Genomic DNA, 18027 nt, shown 5'->3' on the forward strand with positions numbered 1-18027 from the left:
GTCCACTGCAGCAGAGGCCTCTTTGGAGCGCAGCAGCTTGGAGATGAGCTGAGTCGTCATCAAGCAGACCGAGCGGCTCACCTGGAAACAGGAAGCATCCAGATGAACCGGCAGCTCGGACCGCCACCTGCTCCACCTTGTCCTGCTCCAGCTGTGCCCTTCAGCTCTCTCAAAGATTCAATTCTGAGCTCTGCAATTCAGGAATCTGCAATTTCTCCAGCAGTCAGACTCCTGCGAGGCTCCAGTTTGTGCAGAAGTTCCTGGAACCTCAGATTTCTTTAAACGTGACTCGAGTGTTGAAAGTTGTGTCAAATTTTCATCCCAAGAGGTGAAACTGAAATGTGGATTTGATAAACCATCGGGGTTGCCTGAGCTCAGCCCGAAGGGACAGCATGGTCCCGTCCTCCAGTGGACTCACCGCCCGCCGAGGGAACCGTAGGGGGCGGGTGCAGGGTGGATTGGGTGCCAGGTGATGGCGGGGGGCCCTAACACTTGATCCCTGGACACACAGACTGGCTCTAGGAACATGGAACATCACCTAATCGGGGGGAAAGAGCCTGAGCTTGTGAGGGAGGTTGAGAAGTCCTGGCAAGATATCTGGCTCATCTTCACAGCCTGGACTCTGGAACCCAACGCCTCCAGAGGTACTGGACTCTCCAGTTCTCTGGCATTGTCCGCTGTGTGAGGCAGTGGTCTGGTGTGGGTTTGCTTATAGCCCCAGAGTTCAGCCACCATGTGTTTGAGTTCACCCCGGTGAATCCTTTGGGTCGGTGACAGGTGCCTCACTGTTGTCACCACCTACGGACCGAACAGCAGTGCCAAGTATGTGGCTTTATTGGAGTCCCTGGGAGGGGAGCTGGACAGTGCTCCAACTTGGGACTCCATTGTTCTACTGGGGGAATTCAACGCCCATGTGGGCGGCGATAGTAAGACCTGGAGGGGGTTGACTGAGTTGCACGGCCTCCCTGATCTGAACCTGAGTGGTGTTCTGTTATTGGACTTCTTATGTATCAAGGATGACGAGGATGAGGATCAGCACCTCCAAATCCAAGGTCATGGGGTCCAGGACCACGAGATTGACAGGTGGATTAGAGCAGTGTCTGCAGTGATGCAGACGTCATATCGGTCTGTTGTGGTGAAGAAGGAGCTAAGCTGAAAGGAGAAGCTCTGAATTTACCAGTCTGTGTTCCTACCCTCAGCTATGGTCAAAAAAGAAAGGACAAGATTCCAAACACCAGAAGCTGAAATGAACTTCTTCCGTAGAGTAGCTGGACGCTCCCTTAGAGACAGGGAGGAGGTATGTCACCAGGGAGGGGCTTGGTGTAGAGCTCCTCCACATCCAGAGGAGCCAGCTGAGGTGGCTCGGGCTTCTGTTTAGGATGCCTCCTGGACGCCTCCCTGGGGAGGAGTTCTGAGCACGTCCCACTGGGAGGAGGCACCGGAGAAGACTCAGGACACATTGGAGAGACTACGTCTCTCGGCTGGCCTGGGAACGCCTTGGGATCCTCCAGGAAGTGCTGGAGGAAGTCTGAGGATCCCTGCTTAGACTGCTGCCCCTGAGACCTGACCCTGGATAAGCAGTTGAAGATGGATGGATGATAAACTGTCGTCGGGTTGATTTGTGTTCACAAAGATTTATATCATGTGTATATGTTCACATGATCTTAACTGAATTCATTAATTCTCTTTCTACACATTGGTCCGTCTTGTTTCTGATTCTGATCTCCTGGAGTTTTTTATGCTGTTTTTATCATATGGGTCTTTTCTGTCCTTGAGCTTCCTGGAGAACCTACAACTTCACCGGGTCGACCTCCTGACCTCTGCCATGAATCACAGGAAATGTCTTTACCTCCACGATCATCTTGACGGTGGGGAGTGTTGTGGAGATGTTCTGAGGGTGGGGGGGGCGAACTGTGACGGGTACGCAGCCGGCATACAGACAGCCATAGAACGCCGCCACCAGGTCCATGCCTGCGGTGGACAGGAGGGGGTTAATATCTTGGAAAAACAGAAGTTCAGCTTGTGTTGAATCCCGTTCTGACCGCTCAGACCCATCAGGTGAGACCCTGCCCTCTTCCCAGACCGTCCTCAGGTTCGGATCAGTACCTGGGGCAGTGGCGATTGCTCTAAGACTGCAAGGGAAGCTCAACTTCCCCTAAAATGTCAAAAAATAAGTGGTCCAATATTTACTGTTGTGTGAACATTTCATTGACTAAATATGCGCTACAACACGTTCATCTTTTGTTCAGAATCGGCTACTTATCTCAAGTAATTGACTCGGCTTTTTTCTCACTCCTCCTCGCAGCGGCACGGCGCTTTAAACAGCCGGACGCTGAGCGTCCATGCGGAAGCTAGAGTGGGTTGTTCTGCTGCAGTGAAACTGGACGCTCATTGGATAAAATACTGGGCTGGTCCCGCCCACGGACGCTCAGCGTCTCTGGGGGTCTATGGAGCAGTGGGCTGCTCCCCAAAAAAGTTTTTCATTCTGTTGTGCTGAGTTGATTCGGAGGCTTTGCTGATCCCTGGAGACTTTGTGTTTGTGAAAAACGACTAGCGTTGTGTTTGGAGACTCGTTTAGGTCACTCTGTGGTTTCTGTCCTCGACTAGCAGCTGTGGAGCTTCTCCCCTTCTCTCACACAGCGCTCCAGCCTCCAGCAGCTCCAGCTGCTCGCTAGCAGACAATGTGAATGTTGTGGACCGGATTTTGGCGAAGCCATTTGATAGTCTTCCTTACGAAGAGAAAATTGGTGTTAAACTGCATAACAGATCAACTCCTAAGACTGAGCTGGTGCCGAAAGGTGGGGAAAAGTAACAGGTCCTTTCAGCTGTCCTGGTCTGACAAGGTGAGCTGCTGACTGGAAGTGCTTTCACCAATAAAATGTCCTGCTGGCCATGCCTCTGGATGAAACTATCTCAGGGAGGTGTTGTTTGGTCGCAAGTGGGCTTTGAGGATCTGTCTAACTTTGACAGGGCATACAAAAGGCATGAAAGCTAATAGAATTTACATACAAAAAACAGATTACACATATTACAATGTATGCTGAAAATGAGCTTCCCCTCTTTGGAAGACCAGCAGCCGCCACTGACCTGGGGGGTAGACCAGTGCCACGTGGTCTCCGTCTTGCAGGTGGCGCCGTTCAGACAGCATGGCTGCGATCTTCTCGGCTCGCTTGTGGAGCTGAACACAGGTCAGAGAGCTGGAGACGGTCCCCTGGAGGACACACACACACAGAGCGTCACCATGGAGATTTCAATACAAACATATTTCACTAAAGTTTGTGTGTGCATGTGTTTATGTTACCCTGGAGTTGAGCAGTGTGTAGAGAACGTGTTCCGGGGTGGTCTGAGCTCTCCACTGTAAAACTTCAGACAGGAAGAGAAACTGAAAGACAAACAGAAACAGTCACTTTCAAACTGAACAAAAAGAAGTAGAAACTGTGGAAACTCTTTCTTCTTCATATGTTTTATATTCCATCCATCCATCCATCATCCATCCACCCATCCATCCATCATCCATTATCAATCACAGGGGGAACAGTCTAAGCAGGGATATTTAGACTTCCTGTCCCCAGACTCTTCCTCCAGCTCTTCCTGGAGGATCCCGAGATGTTGAAGTAGCTCCTCCTCCTTGGTGACGTAGCTCCTCAAACTATCTCTAAGGGAGCACCCAGTCACCCTACAGAGGAAGCTCATTTCAGCCGCTTGAATCCAGATCTTGTCGTTTGGGTTCTGACCCAAAGCTCATGACCATAGGTGAGGGGAGGAATGTTAAGTGACCAGTAAATCCAGAGCTTCTCCTTTCAGCTCAGCTCTTTCTTCACCATGACGGACCGATACAATGACTGCATCACTGCAGACACTGCACTGACGCGCCTGTCAATCTCACCTCCATCCTTCCTCCACCCGTGAACAAAACTCCAAAATGCTTGAACTCCTCCACTTGGATCAGAGTCTCTCCACCAACCCAGAGAGGGCAGACCACCTCCTTCTGGTCCAGGACCAAGACCCCAGATTTAGAGGTGCTGAGCCTCATCCCCATTGCTTCACACTCTGCTGCAACCAGCCCCAGTGCATGATGGTCCAGGTTCCATGATGCCAACAGGACAACATCATCTGCAAAAGGCAAAGACTAAATCCTGTTGTCCCCAAACTAGGTGCGGCCCCTGGCTGCACCTAGAAATTCTGTCCATAAAAATGATAAACAGAACCGGTGACAAAGGGCAACTCTGCCAGAGAACAGGTCTGACTTACTGCCGACAATGTGGACCAGACTCCTACTTTGGTCATACAGACACTGGACGGCCCTTAACAAGGGGCTCTGGACTCCATACTCCCAAAGCACCCCCCACAAGGCACCATGAAGAACATGGTGGAACGCCTTCTCCAAATCCACAGAACACATGTGGACTGGTTGGGCGGACTCACACAAAACCCTCCAGCACTCTATGGAGGGTCTACAGCAGGTCCAGTGTTCCGCGACCAGGACGAAAACCACACTGGTCCTCTTGGATTTGAGGTTCGGCCAACAGTCGAATCCTCTGCTTCAGTACCCTGGAATAGACTTTCCCAGGTCGGCTGAGGAGTGTGATCCCCCATAGTTGGAGCACATCCTCCGGTCCCCCTTTTTAAAAAGGGGAACCACCAACTCGGTCTGCCAGTCCAGAGGTACTGTCCCCGACTGCCACAAAATGTTAGCGAGACGATTCCTAAGACAGTTCCTGGACATCCAGAGACTGAAGGTACTCAGGGAGAACCTTGTCCGCCCCTGGTGCTTTTACCCTCAGGAGCCTACCATCCGTGTCTTTTTACTGTCTTTACCAGGCGAGCTGCTCAGTGTGAATAATTCCGGGTCAAAGTGGGAATTCCCAGGAACTTTTCCCACATTATGAACATGATAAATCAATTAAATGCTGCATTTTGTTCCTGCTGAGCTCACTGTGAAGAGGGTGATCAGTGATACTGATAATGATCAGAACTGATTGAGAACAGAGTGAAACATGAATGGAGATCAGTTCTGGGAGTTTATTCTCCTGGAGTTTTGCTCTCTTGGAGGTTTGTTCTCGTTGAAGAGCAGCTGAGGGAAGAGCAGTTGTGGAACTCTAACCAGCTCTCCAATTTACATCTGCAGGACAGAAACTTCACAGGCAGCTTTCACGCACGGCACGGCACGGCACGGCACGGCACGGCACGGCACGGCACGGCACGGCACGGCACGACGCGCGCGCGCACACACACACACACACACACACACACACACACACACAAACACACGACACACACACACACCTTCCTTGCCTGGTCGTTGTCTTCAATCTGACCCAGATCACGACCGCTGGCCTGAGCGATCCTTTTCCCTGACACCAGATTCCCCACCATCACTGAGGCAGGACCGATCTCTGGGGAGGAGGAAGAGGAGGGGGAGGAGGAGGAGGAGGAAGGAGAGGAGAGGGAGGTGGAAGACGAGGAAGGGGAGGAGGTGGAAGCAGAGGTGATGGAAGGTGACGTCAGATGTGATTGAATTCATCATGTGAAATGAAATTTGAAAAAAAGTTGCTGATTCATCACAGATACACTGGATGAAGGATAATGCTAACAATGCTAACAATGCCAGCCATGCTCGTAATGCTAATGATGCTAACGTCAAGTCTTGTCAGGACTGAGTTCATCTGGAGTTCATTTGAGCTGGACCTCAGTACAATAGCAACCTGGGTCTACCTGGCTGTTTCTGCCTGGGTTTGGGCAGGTTGGTGACGCAGGTGTGTGGACACATCAGAACGTTGCAGGGGTGCAGCGCCCCCTCCAGAAAGAGCTGCTTGGTCTCCGACAGGTGGATGCCCCCCAGGGGGGTTTTAGGTAGAGTGTTGGAGGGCACCAGGGCCAGGCAGTAGACCCCCACCTGGTGGATCCCGTCTATGGCCTGGAACGAAGGTGGATGTGGATCAGATGTAGAGAACAAATGTTGGTGTACAGTAGAGTCGGTCAAGGGTTCTGACCTACAGGACTGGGTTCTGTCTGAGGTTCTGATTGTCAGGACTCTGGACTGGGTTCTGTCTGAGCTTTTTACCTGCAGGACTGGATTTTGTCTGTGGTTCTGACCTGCAGGACTGGGTTCTGTCCATGGTTCTGACCTGTAGGACTCGGCTCATCCACTGGAAGCTGTCCTCCTCGCTGGAATCTGGACGCTGCTCGGCCACAACCACGATCCTCTCGTCGTGGAGCACAGTGATGGAAAACACAGCGATCCTGCACACAGCAGTGACTCTCTAAGACCCTCCTGACTGCTGTGTGACTGTACTGTCACCCTGTAGGCAAACAGCGTGACAGGCCGTCAGGAGGGACCACACACCTCCCCCTGTACACGAACTTCATGGGCTCCACGGCGAGCGCCGTGGCTACGATGTCGTCGGCGTTGTGCCGCCGCCCGCCCACCACCATCAGCCCGTCTATCTTTCCTGCGACGAAGATGAGCCCGGCGGGTCCGATGAAGCCCAGCAGGCCGGTTCTGGTGAAGGGGGCGTCGCCGACGGGCGTCCCGCCACCGCACACCGGGTACACCTGCATGGGTGAGGGGGGTCCAGGAAAGGTCAGCACACGCACGCACGCACACACACACAAACACAGAAGCTGCGAAACTCACCTCGAAGGTGTTCTTGGTCATCCCAGACAGCCCATAATAAGAGGTTCCCGTGGCAACCGTACAAACACAGAGCTCTCCGATCTCGTCAGTTTTACAGAGCTGAGGGACGCCGTCAGGCCTGACCACACACATCAGAGCTACACACACACACACACACACACACACACACACACACACACACACACACACACACACACACACACACACCTCAGAACATGTCCTTTTTAAGTAAAGGAGTCAAACCAGAACTTTAGCCGAACAGTTTTCCCTCCAGAAGCCTCTGTTTTTCTACTGAAGACTTTTAACCACCTCTGGCCATGTTAAAGTGATGATCAGTAGCATTCAGCTGCTCCTATTTCATCCTCTTTCTGTTATCTTTCATGAGTTTGATTGAATCTAACAACGGATCATTGCCAGCAGAGAGTGTTTGACCTCCAGGCATCACCGAGCCGACGTCCTGCAGCGTGAGCACCGACAGCTTCTCCTCCGAGTCCACCCGGATCACTCCGTGACTCAGACCCGGCATGGACAGCACGCCTCGCCCAGGGGGGGTGGTGCCCTCCTCCAGCGGCCTGCAGGGAAGAAGGTGGGGGGGTCAAACTGTAAGCACCACCTTTCTCCTTCACTGAGCGTTCTCCACATATGCAGATGATAGAGGATTGAATGTTACAAACACCCAGAATCCTCCACTGCTGCTGTTGATCTACTCTCAAAAAATACACACATCATAACGTTTTCACTGGTTCTGCTGGTAAATAAACTCTTTTAACTGAGCTCAGAGTTTTAGGATTAGACAGGAGACAGCTCAGGAATAAACAGTCAAATCTGCCATTAAAGCCAAACAACCCGACACACAAGAAAACCAACCGACTGACTTTAAAAATGACCAGAAATAAAACCAAATCAAAATGTCAAAGGTATGGGTATGGGTGTGAGTGTGTGTGTGTGTGTGTGTGTACCTCCTTACAGCCACCGTCAGAGCCTCTGGTGAACTGGCACAGGGACAGATGACCTCCGGTTTCAAGCCCTTCGTCTGGAAGACGTTGAGGAAAGCGTCACAGGACGAGATCGACCCTGCAGAAGAAAAGGTTACAGGAGCTCACAGGGGACAAACTTTGGTTCTGTTTCATAAGCTTGTTTTATCATATCATATTCAATTTTCACATACGTATACATGAACTTTGTACGTGAGCATGACTTCTTACAGGGATTGGAACCGTCTGCCACCAGCAGCATGCGCAAGGAGCTGAGGTTGATGTCCCGCTGGTCGCGGTGAGCCACCAGAGCCCAGTGCATGTCCCGGGACTTCACACAGGCCACTTTAGCTGCAAACACAAGCAGAAGGTCATCTGACGAGAGCTGAAGGACAATTTAAATTCAGGGGACAATCAACTAAAATGTCTCATTTGGACATAAAGATTGTTGTTTACAGGGATGGGTGGATGTATAAAGAGACAGATGGATAGATAATGGATTTAACAACGGATGCATAAATAGATGGACAACGCATGTATAAACATATGGATGGTTGGATGGATGATCGATATATAAACAGATGGATGAATAAACAGGGATGTACAAACGGATGGATGGATGATGAATTTAAAAATGGATGTATAAACAGATGAGTGTATGAACAGATGCATAAATGGATTTATGAATATATGAATAAATGATGTATAAACAGATGGATAAACAGATAAATGTATGAACAGATGGATGTATAAACAGATGTCTGGATGGACGATGGATGTACACGCAGATGGATGTATAAACAGATGAATGTATGAACAGATGTATAAACAGATGGATGTATGAATATATGAATAAATGATGTATAAACAGATGGATAAACAGATAAATGTATGAACAGGTGGACGAGGTCTTGCTACCTTTGTACTGGCAGACCTTCTGGATCCAGGACAGAGGGTTGACCTTCATCAGCGCGTAGGGAATGCTGATGACGTGCATCATGTTCATCACACTCTGAAAGACAAAACTGAGACACCTTAGTGACCACTGAGGCCCAGCCCCACCCACACCACCCCAGAAAGACAGAAAGACGTCTCACAGTGAGGACGGCGTGCCACAGTCCCACCTCCTTCTTGAAGTCTAACACATTGACCATGGTCTCGGCTGCAGGGCAGAGACAGGAAGACAGACCTTCACGTGGCGTTTCAGAGCGGGCGGGACACGCGGCTGGCGGCCGGGGCGCATCAAGGCGTCCAGGACGCACGGCGGCGGCTCGGCTAAGGAGTGTGTTACCTTCTGTGTAGGAGCAGGACTGAGTGAGGGCCTGACAGTGTGCGAGCATGGCCGTCCTCATCACCGTCACCCCAAGGACGCTGCCGTCTTTACACGTCTTATACTGAACACACACACACACACACACACACACACACAGCTCAAAAACGTACACTGTTACAGGAATAACATATGAAATCTGTCATTTTTTAAGTTGCAGGACTTCAAAAAAACTTGTATTTACAAAATAAATAAAACAGATGACATGATGAAGAAAATAACATTTCTAAGGATAACCATAATACGATGAGCATATCTATATGGATCAATAATGATCAATCAATGATAAAGAGCAATACTGGGGTAAATATCCATTGAGTGTGTCTGAGTCCATGAATACACCAGGACTGTGTTGAATAAACACTGTGGTTTTTCGATGCCAGCTGATTCATTCAGAAGACACCATGTGGTTTACAGCTTCCACAGAAGGCTTTTCTCAGCTTCACTTCTGATGTTGTCTGTTGTTACACTGGTACTTATGAACTCATGGACTTCTTTCTAAGATATTTAAACCCAGGTCAGATTCATGGATTTCAAATGCTTCCTTCTGTGCTGTTGGGCCTCAGAGTTCCGTCCTCGGGAAACACAATAACTCAGACTTAAATCCCAGAATAATGTCAGCAGGTTTCGTTTCCCAGCATGTGACGTCTGAGTGGAGCCACTGAGACTTTCCTCGATATTACTGCCGCCTGTGTGAGAGGTTTGCCTCCAATCGGCCGATCTGACAGCGCGAGGCGCCATGATTTCATGAAAGCGGCTCAGACACGGTATCTCTCATCAGTCCAGTGGTGAAAACCAGAGAAACAAACGGTCGCCCCTCCTCACTGACGGCCTGGTTTCAATCTGCACAGCAATCACCTCGCTGCTGGTGCAATTACTGCTTAAGGACGGACAGCGGGAGAAATCTATCAATCAAACCAGCTGATAGCATCGGGGGGGGGGCATCTACATCATCCATAAAACGGACACAGTGCATCGACTCGGTGGCTGGAACGAGCAGCAGTTCTGATCCCTGTGTGTGTGTGTGTGTGTGTGTGTTCTTGTATTTCTATCCTTGTCGGGGCCAAATGTCCCCACAAGGATAGCAAAACGTGGAACGACGTGCCTTGTGGGGACCTTTTTCCGGTCCTAAGTAGGAGAAACAGTGTTTTCTTGACCATGTTGTTGTTACTGAAAAAAGTAAAAGTGCAAAAACATTTCTTTAGGGTTAGGCTTTGTTGTGGTGTGGGTTAGGGTTAGGCTAAGGGTCAGGGTTAGGGGCTAGACATGAATGGGAGTCAATGGACGGTCCCCACAAGGATAGAAATACAAGACTGTGTGTGTGTGTGTGTGTGTGTGTGTGTGTGTGTGTGTGTGTGTTACCTCGATGTAGGCCGTGTCCTCACTGGCGTCCTTGATGTGTGGGAACCAGTCTCGAGGAGGTTTGGAGAGGTGTTTTGACTCCGTGACGAACCACAGCACCTTCGGCCAGCCTGGTACACACACACACACACACACACACACACAGTTTTTTATTGGCAAAAGAACGCTGCTGAAGCTGATTCATGACGGACCAGTCTGCCGTCTTTCAAACTCAGCATGTAGCGTCTGAACACCTGCACTGCTCCTGACTGAACATGCCGCTGCTGGTATTCCGAGACGCTTCCTCAACACTTTCCAACATTTGAGAAGACATTTTCTGTGTCGTACATTCTCTCCATCTTTCCCGATTCTCTTCTGCTGCTCTTCGTTCCCACAACTCTGACTTCGACAGATCACCTCAGATATTGTGTTTCTCTTCGATCCAGATTTATTTGTGGTCTGTAACGTTTCATAACTTTCTCCAGCAACATGTCCAACTCCAGATATCCTGTTTAACACAACACTCATGCTGATATGCAAGAAAAACCTAAATGGAAAGTGTCTCTGTGGAAAATCTGATCAAAATGTCACAAAAGGGTTAAAGTGAAACTGAGTAAACTGGAGACGTTGGGAGATGCGAGGGTTGCTCCAGTTCAAAGCTGAGGAAGGAAACCTGGTGTATGTCAACTCTGGAAAGCTCCAGTTTGGGGTATTTCATCTGGGAATGTGCAGGAATGGACTGGAAGCGTCACGGTGGCCGGTGGGCGTCATGACGACGAGCTGCTGAGAGTTTATGAGTCCGAGAAACAGCCGCAGTCAAATCCTGTTAATGTCCCAACCGACAATCAGACAAGTGAAGGGGCGGGGCTTAAAGCCGGCTGATCAATACGGAGAGCACTTTACTGTAATGACACACACACACACACACACACACACACACACATACATACACACACACACACACACACTGAGCAGCTCCATGTTCCTATTTATATATCCATTACTGCAGAGCAAACAGGGGTGATTAATGAGAGATTCTCTCTTTCTCCACACACACACACACACACACACACACACACACACACACACACACACACACACACACACACACACACACACACACACACCCTCCTGGCTTGTTTCCCTATCGATCCGTGCTTCCTCTCGGTCTCTGGATCATCCTGTCATTGCTCAGCCTCCTGCTCTCATCCGTCTGTCCATTCATCCAGCTGACAGGCAGTGACCTTTGACCTCTGGTGTGCAGTTTCCTTCCAGAGTGAACACACTTGAAGCATTCAGGAAGGAGTTCCCTCACACTCCTCAAACCGCCGCGGCGGTTTAGTTTCCGATGGTTCTGTAATACGTCACTCAAACTTTGACAACGTTATGAACGCCATGCCCGTCTCCATGGAAACGGCAGAAACGCTGAAAACAAGGCAGTTTTCATGATGGTTCACTGTTAAACTATCAATCTACTGAGTATGTGCACAATGGCCAAGGACCAGGACCAGGACCAGGACCAGGACCAGGACCAGGACCAGGACCAGGACCAGGACCAGAACTAAGAGCAGAACTTCAACCAGGACAAGGACCAGAACTAGGAATAAGACTAGGACCAGTGTTTCCTCCATCTACACAGACGGACCCCGAGTTATGTTTCCATGACGACAGAGTCGGAGCGCCGATGAAAAATTCAACCTTCGTGTCGTTTTTCGAAAGACTTTCAAAATGTGTGTTCATTTGAAATTATTGCCATGTCCAGTGTGTGTGTGTATGTGTGTGTGTGTGTGTGTGTGTGTGTGTGTGTGTGTGTGTGTGTGTGTGTGTGTGTGAGAGAGACCTTTGAACTGCGGGATCTCCCCCGTGGGGCCCTTGGGAAGCCCTTTATGGCAGGCGTCGCTGGTCAGAGCCACCGTCACTCCACAGCTCCCCAACAGGAAGCCGATCTGCTGACTGCCGGCGTCCTGCACACAGTCCACAGGTCACATGATCAGGACGGACGCTCGGCGAAGGCGGCTAGCCGGGAAGGCCTTCAGGAGAGGAAACATTCACTCTCCACGGAGTGGAACCAGCAGACATTTCAGCCAATCCCTTCTTTAATTTGGCCACTAGGTGGCAGTGTTATGAACTTTCTTCGGTTAATTTAGTAAAACGGGAAGTTCAGCTGAACTGTACAGAAGCACAACCCACTCACTGAAGAAAAAAAACAAAAACAAAAAGAAACACCGGCTCTTGTGAATGTGAAATGTGAGAAAAAGAAGCGTCGGTAAATCTACTTGTAAAGTGTGTATCAGCATTTAATTATCAAGAAATGATTTAGTGAAACCACCTGAGAATAACTACAGAGGTACCTGGAGACAAGAATCCGTAATAAATGCACAGTTTTACAAGCGTTTCAACAAAGAACATCAGAAGAAAAAAACCGACTGAGTTGCACTTGAAAGCTTTACATCAGATTCACAATATGGCTCTCGGCCTGAACAATCCCGATGATTTCAGACGCCTTGAGACGCCTGCTCAGTGTTGACATACTGTTACCTCATTTTTAAGAGGCATCATCATTTCTGGAACCCAGAAGGTCGTAGGATCAGATTAACTGTGATATCGCCAACACGTTTCCTTTTTCGAGTCAGGATCTGGTAATTATGACATAATTTTTTTTTCTTTTCCTAGAGAGAATGCAATGTGCTTCTGTAAAACTCTCCCTGGGGATGAGGATTATCTTTTGAGCAAGCAGCTGTCGGATGAGTCAGGAAACATTCTGCTGCAGAGTTAAAACCAGCTACACCGCGCTGCTGATGGACTTATTGACGTCGCGGACGCTGAGGCTGACGGTTTACCTTCCTGGTCAGAGGGACCTCTATGGGCACGGGGACGACCTCGGCCAGCAGGCAGCCGTAGAACGCCGTCATGAAGGCCGCTGGGTCGTTGTTTGGGAAGACCAGCGCCACCTGCAGGAAGGAACAGGAATCACACATTCGTTACGGCAGAAAACACTCCGACACTTTGACGAGACTGCAAGCAGAATGAGGAAACAGTTCCCAAAACATCACGCTGCTTCAGTTTGAAACATTTTATTTCGGCTGTACACGTCTCAAAGCCGTTCAGTCTGTCTGATTATACGGATGTTGTCATAACTGCACTGGGTCAGTACATTCCACTGCAGACGGGATTCCGTCTGCAGTGAGTCCCTCACACTCGAAGACCATTACAGACGTTCAGTCTCCCCATACGAAACGCTGAATGAGCTTTGTAATGTCAGATTCTGATTTTCTTCAAGAACTCGTTTTGATCCATGAACGGGAGAGAGTCTGATTTAAACGGCCAAAACTCAGAATTTTGCTGTAGAACATGGAAACAGTTGCCCCTGATTGTTTGAGTGACATTTTCCCCCATATTGAGTTTTTCTTGAGTTCATGCTCAAACATGAGGGAAAGTGTGTGTTTGGTAGAGGAGCGGTGTACTGGGTCTCAGCAGACACACAGCGACAGTCCACTCCAGTGGCCATAATGAATATTTTTAGACCCCGTTCACACGACAACCATGCTGGAGTCACTGAAAACACAGTCTTCCTGGAAAACACAACTCTTCCCAAACTCTGCTCCCAGGTCTGGTTCCTCTTAGTCCAGGTCCTGGTCCCAGTCCAGATCCTCCTGAACTTGGTAGTTTAAGAGTTGACAGTCACAGTAGTAACAATCCAACTTGGTGTTCTCTCCATATGTATGTCCGTGTTCTCCACTGTTCATGTTTAGAGTGTATTGTTCTCTGCAGGATGTGTGTTTTCATTACAGAAACACTGTGAAACAGGAACAGGAACCAGAATGTTGCAAAAGTGAAACTTTTCTAAAATGAAAAGGTAAAAATGACAAAGTTCCACTTGGAACGTGTTGCCATGGCGACTGAGGCTGTGTGGACTCACCCGGTCTCCGGGCCGGAGCAGCGGTTCCTGTTTGGTTCCCAGTTTGTGCAGCAGGTTGTAGGCCACCTTCACACTCCTGGACCACAGTTTACCTGCAGGAAGATTCCAGAAAGCATCACAGCCTGCAGAACACGGCAACGGAACACGACGCGTGAATAGACGGAACCCGATAAATCCTGGAAGGAAACGTTCAGCAAGGACCGGATGGAGGCAGCGCCGTCCTCCACCTGTGAGACAAACACTTCAGTGCTTCAGCTCTGTGTGAGTGGACGAGTCCGAAATTTAAAAGGGAGTTTTTTTTTCCTTTCCACAGTCACTTACGCTTGCTCAGGTGGATTTGTTGGATTTTCTCTGTAAAAGTGTATAGAACTTACTATTTTGTAATTGGCACTTTATAAATAAAGCTGAACTGAATTGAATTGCATGCTGAAGAAAACCACCACACACGACTGTACACTGGAAGAGACCACTGTACGCTGGAGGAAACCAGCACACAATGGAGGAAACCAGCACATGCTGGAGGAGATCAGTGCACGCTGGAGGAGGCCAGTGCACGCTGGAGGAGGGAGTGATTAAACACGGCAGGCTGAGGCTTCATCCCAGTACTCACCAAACTTGCAGCTTCAAACTCTCCTCATCACTTTCAGGAGCGTTAAAAACAATATCAGTGTTTTAAAAACAGGACGAAGAGATGAGCATCATCACAGTGCTGAAAGAACAGCAAGAGTTTTGTCTTCCCGGTGTCGTCCTCTCTGTCCATCCCTATCACTGCCATCTGCTGTGCCTCATCGTCCTGCGTCCCTCAGGCCTGTATCTACCTGCTTTGTCTGTGTGTTCCTGCTGGTTTTGTCTTCGTCTCTGTGCTCCTTGTCCTTCAGTCTGATTGTTTATTGAGAAATAAACATTTCTTCATTTCAATCCGGTCGTATGTTTGATCAGGCTGCTCAGGGTCAAATCGTTGATTTCTGACTCTCTGAATTTAACTGAGTTTGGCAGCTCCGCTAATAAACTCCTCATCATTCATCTTCTGCTCATCAGATCCCACCATCATCATCTTCACCCTCACTGCTTCTCACTCCACCTTTCAGCGGTCTCAGTGTGTCTGACGGCAGGTTTTCTGGTCAGATTCAGTTTGTCTGTCAGCTCCCATCATCACCCCTGAAACTCACTACAATAGAATCAATTTCCTGCTGCTCCTGATTCAGACTGACAGACGGCAGCGATTCGCTTGGCTGATCCCTCAAGTCTGCTTTTTTTTTTTTTTTTTTTTTATAACAGAGTCTGTCTGGATCAGTGGAGGAAGAAGGGGCTTTAAGGTACCAGAGAGGAAAATAGACTGAAAAATTAATGAAAGGAAGGACGTTCTGTGGATTATAAAAATCAATTTAAATAGACCTGTGTCTTTATCAAGCTGTTTATATTTGGTGACTTTCACATTTCTGTCAACTGAACAGATATTAAACAACAATCTGAGGATTGAAGCAACAGCATGGAGTTAACGTAACAGAGAAACCTGAAGGTTTAATACAAGGGTTTTTTTAGATGGATGGACAGAGAATGAACCATGCTGATCTAGAATCGTTCTCTCTCTCTGAGCAGAACTACTGTTTACTATGACTGTGGAGCACAGGACCAGGCCCAGGACCAGAACTAGGACCACGAGCAAAACTTCAGAAAAGTTCAGTTTTCCCTGTTTCTACAGAGACGGAGACCACTTCTTCCACTTTGGGAGCGGTTTTAGTTGCTCGGAGCACCGTCGCCGTGTAAAAACACACCCGAGAACGGTAGTGTGAATGGGTTCTTCATGTATTTATGGGTTCTTATTGTCTTTATGGAGTCTTTATGGGTTCTTTGTGGGGTCTTTATGGGGTCCTTTTGCCGTCATTAGGGAGTCTTTATGGGGTTTTAATGGGTTCTTTATGGAGTCTTCATAGGTTCTTCATGTCTTTATGGGTTCTCATGGAGTCTTAATGAGTTCTTCATGTCTTTATGCCTTTATGGAGTCTATGAAGTCTTTATGGGTTCTGTATATGGGTTTTATTTGTTTTTTTGGGGTCTTTATGAGTTCTTAATGGGGTCTGTATAGAGTCTTTATGGGTCCCCGGCAGGAGCCGCCGTGCTGATAGAGGTTATTTACTGTAGCTCACAGAAACTCTCCCCTCTATATGTAATTCAGCAGGTCGTATGTGGACCTGCATTAGGGACATGTTAAGTCAAGTCTGAGGGGGCCCACAGGTCAGGGCCCACCCAGCCCAGCTGAAGAGCCCCCCCACCCCTCAAAAGAGCTGGAGGGCCTGTAGGACTCACCGTAGGTCAGCACGCCGAGCGGCTTCCCGTTGGTGTCCATGATACTGAGGCAGGGGGCCTTCGGGGAGATGGTGCCCCACCTCTGCAGGGCCGCCTCCAGGGACGGGGGCCAGTTGGTCACCACGCCGAGCTGCTCGCCCCTCGTGGCCACCATGGGGGCCCCCTCGGCCCGGGGCTGGTTGGGGTCAGGTTGCTGGACTGCAGAGGGCACACCAGCGGGCTCAGAGGTCATCCGGGGTTTTAAACATCTCACAAAAATGTCTTTATCATCTGTCACTAACCAGCAGGTCAGAATCATGTCAACAGGCAGAGCAGTTCTACTGGGGAACAGGAGGAAACATTCTACTTCACCTTCTAGAAGCTCCTCGAAGTCGTCCACGAAGAACTCTCTGAGCGGAGGACGCTTGGGTCTCTTCAGGGTGTTGACCAGCTGCTGGATTTTAGCTGAAACTCTGCTGCTGACAGGAACTCCTACACACACACACACGCACACACACACACACACACACATGATCGATGATCGAGAGCCACCACTGAGCTCCAGACTTAAGGCTCGTTAGAACCCTCTGGGTTCCCTCACCGTCTCCGGTCTCCATCAGCTCGGCGTTGCCGTACTTCGGCGTCTGTTTGTGGGCGGCGTTGCCGGCGCCGGGCGCTCGCTCCACCTGGATCCCGTCGCAGGAGGCGTTGGGAGTGTTGTTGGTGTAGCCGGTGACGTCCGGAGGGGCCGAGTGGTTTTCTGGGAAAACAGAGGTTCTGGTCAGATCAGAGCAGCTCCTCGTTTCAGAGCATGTTTTCACTCATCTGGACGTTCAAGCTGAAATCAGGGGAACCATTCATGGCGAGAGACACTGCAGGCAGAGTCCAACTGAAGCTGTCTTCATAACTTCTATCTTCAAAGATCGATCCGTGAGCTGGAGAACGTGATCGATCTGTTTTTTTCAGAGGACTCAGTGAAACACAGATTCTCATCTTTCCTCAAGTGGTTGTTCTGCACGCAGGTACAGAAGACTTCCTTCCCATCCTGTCCCTGACTGCTCACTACTGCCCCCTACTGCTCTCCACTGCCCTCACTGTCTCTACAGTCCATCTGCCCCTTTGTGAATGGAGGCTGTGATTTCCTTCCTTCCCACTCATTAACCTGCTGCTGCTGATGTTTCAGAGCTCTGCTGTTCCCCCCATTCTTCCCGCTCGCCTCCTTCATGACCCCGGGTAGCAGTTCGTCTTTGCTCTGCCCGGGGGTTCCCGGCAAAACGGGGGGCTATAAGTAGAATCTAAAGAAGAGTACAGGTCTAGTGTTTCATCTGAAGTCTCAGGCGAGCTTCTGGCTTGTTGAGTTAATGTAATGGGCCATCATGCCTGCAGGGGGCAGGACTGCACGCTCTGCCGTCAGCAGGTTATTACTGTTTTCGAGTCCTTTGCATTGAGTTAATCAGAGATTTACATTTTCAGCACGTTGACAATAATCATGACCTCAGGCTAGAGTGTGCTACCACTTCTCTGGGTTCTGTAATAACGA

General features: G+C 49.4%; 1 protein-coding gene across 6 annotated transcripts in view; it reads right to left on the reverse strand.

Annotated features, from left to right (window-relative positions):
- Positions 1-18027, reverse strand: part of LOC115404961 (disco-interacting protein 2 homolog C) — a 77703-nt gene that overhangs the window by 8291 nt on the left and 51385 nt on the right. For 4 of the 6 annotated variants that reach the window (XM_030114323.1, XM_030114325.1, XM_030114327.1 and 1 more), the window contains exons 6-27: positions 17089-17247; positions 16860-16979; positions 16509-16706; positions 14202-14293; positions 13123-13233; positions 12123-12246; positions 10304-10413; positions 8903-9005; positions 8709-8773; positions 8530-8623; positions 7843-7962; positions 7597-7711; positions 7070-7209; positions 6638-6774; positions 6347-6555; positions 6129-6243; positions 5716-5917; positions 5287-5396; positions 3302-3382; positions 3088-3211; positions 1850-1971; positions 1-81 (exon numbers count right to left, since the gene is read on the reverse strand). The exon at positions 1-81 is cut by the window's left edge and continues 31 nt beyond it. In XM_030114323.1, coding sequence (XP_029970183.1) covers positions 1-81; positions 1850-1971; positions 3088-3211; positions 3302-3382; positions 5287-5396; positions 5716-5917; positions 6129-6243; positions 6347-6555; positions 6638-6774; positions 7070-7209; positions 7597-7711; positions 7843-7962; positions 8530-8623; positions 8709-8773; positions 8903-9005; positions 10304-10413; positions 12123-12246; positions 13123-13233; positions 14202-14293; positions 16509-16706; positions 16860-16979; positions 17089-17247 — 2732 coding nt within the window. The remainder of the gene's footprint in view (positions 82-1849; positions 1972-3087; positions 3212-3301; positions 3383-5286; positions 5397-5715; positions 5918-6128; positions 6244-6346; positions 6556-6637; positions 6775-7069; positions 7210-7596; positions 7712-7842; positions 7963-8529; positions 8624-8708; positions 8774-8902; positions 9006-10303; positions 10414-12122; positions 12247-13122; positions 13234-14201; positions 14294-16508; positions 16707-16859; positions 16980-17088; positions 17248-18027) is intronic. The other 2 variants (XM_030114326.1, XM_030114324.1) reach the window with 1 other exon arrangement.

This window comes from Salarias fasciatus, chromosome 18 (assembly GCF_902148845.1).
Source record: "Salarias fasciatus chromosome 18, fSalaFa1.1, whole genome shotgun sequence".
In the NCBI taxonomy this organism is placed as follows: Eukaryota; Metazoa; Chordata; class Actinopteri; order Blenniiformes; family Blenniidae; genus Salarias; species Salarias fasciatus.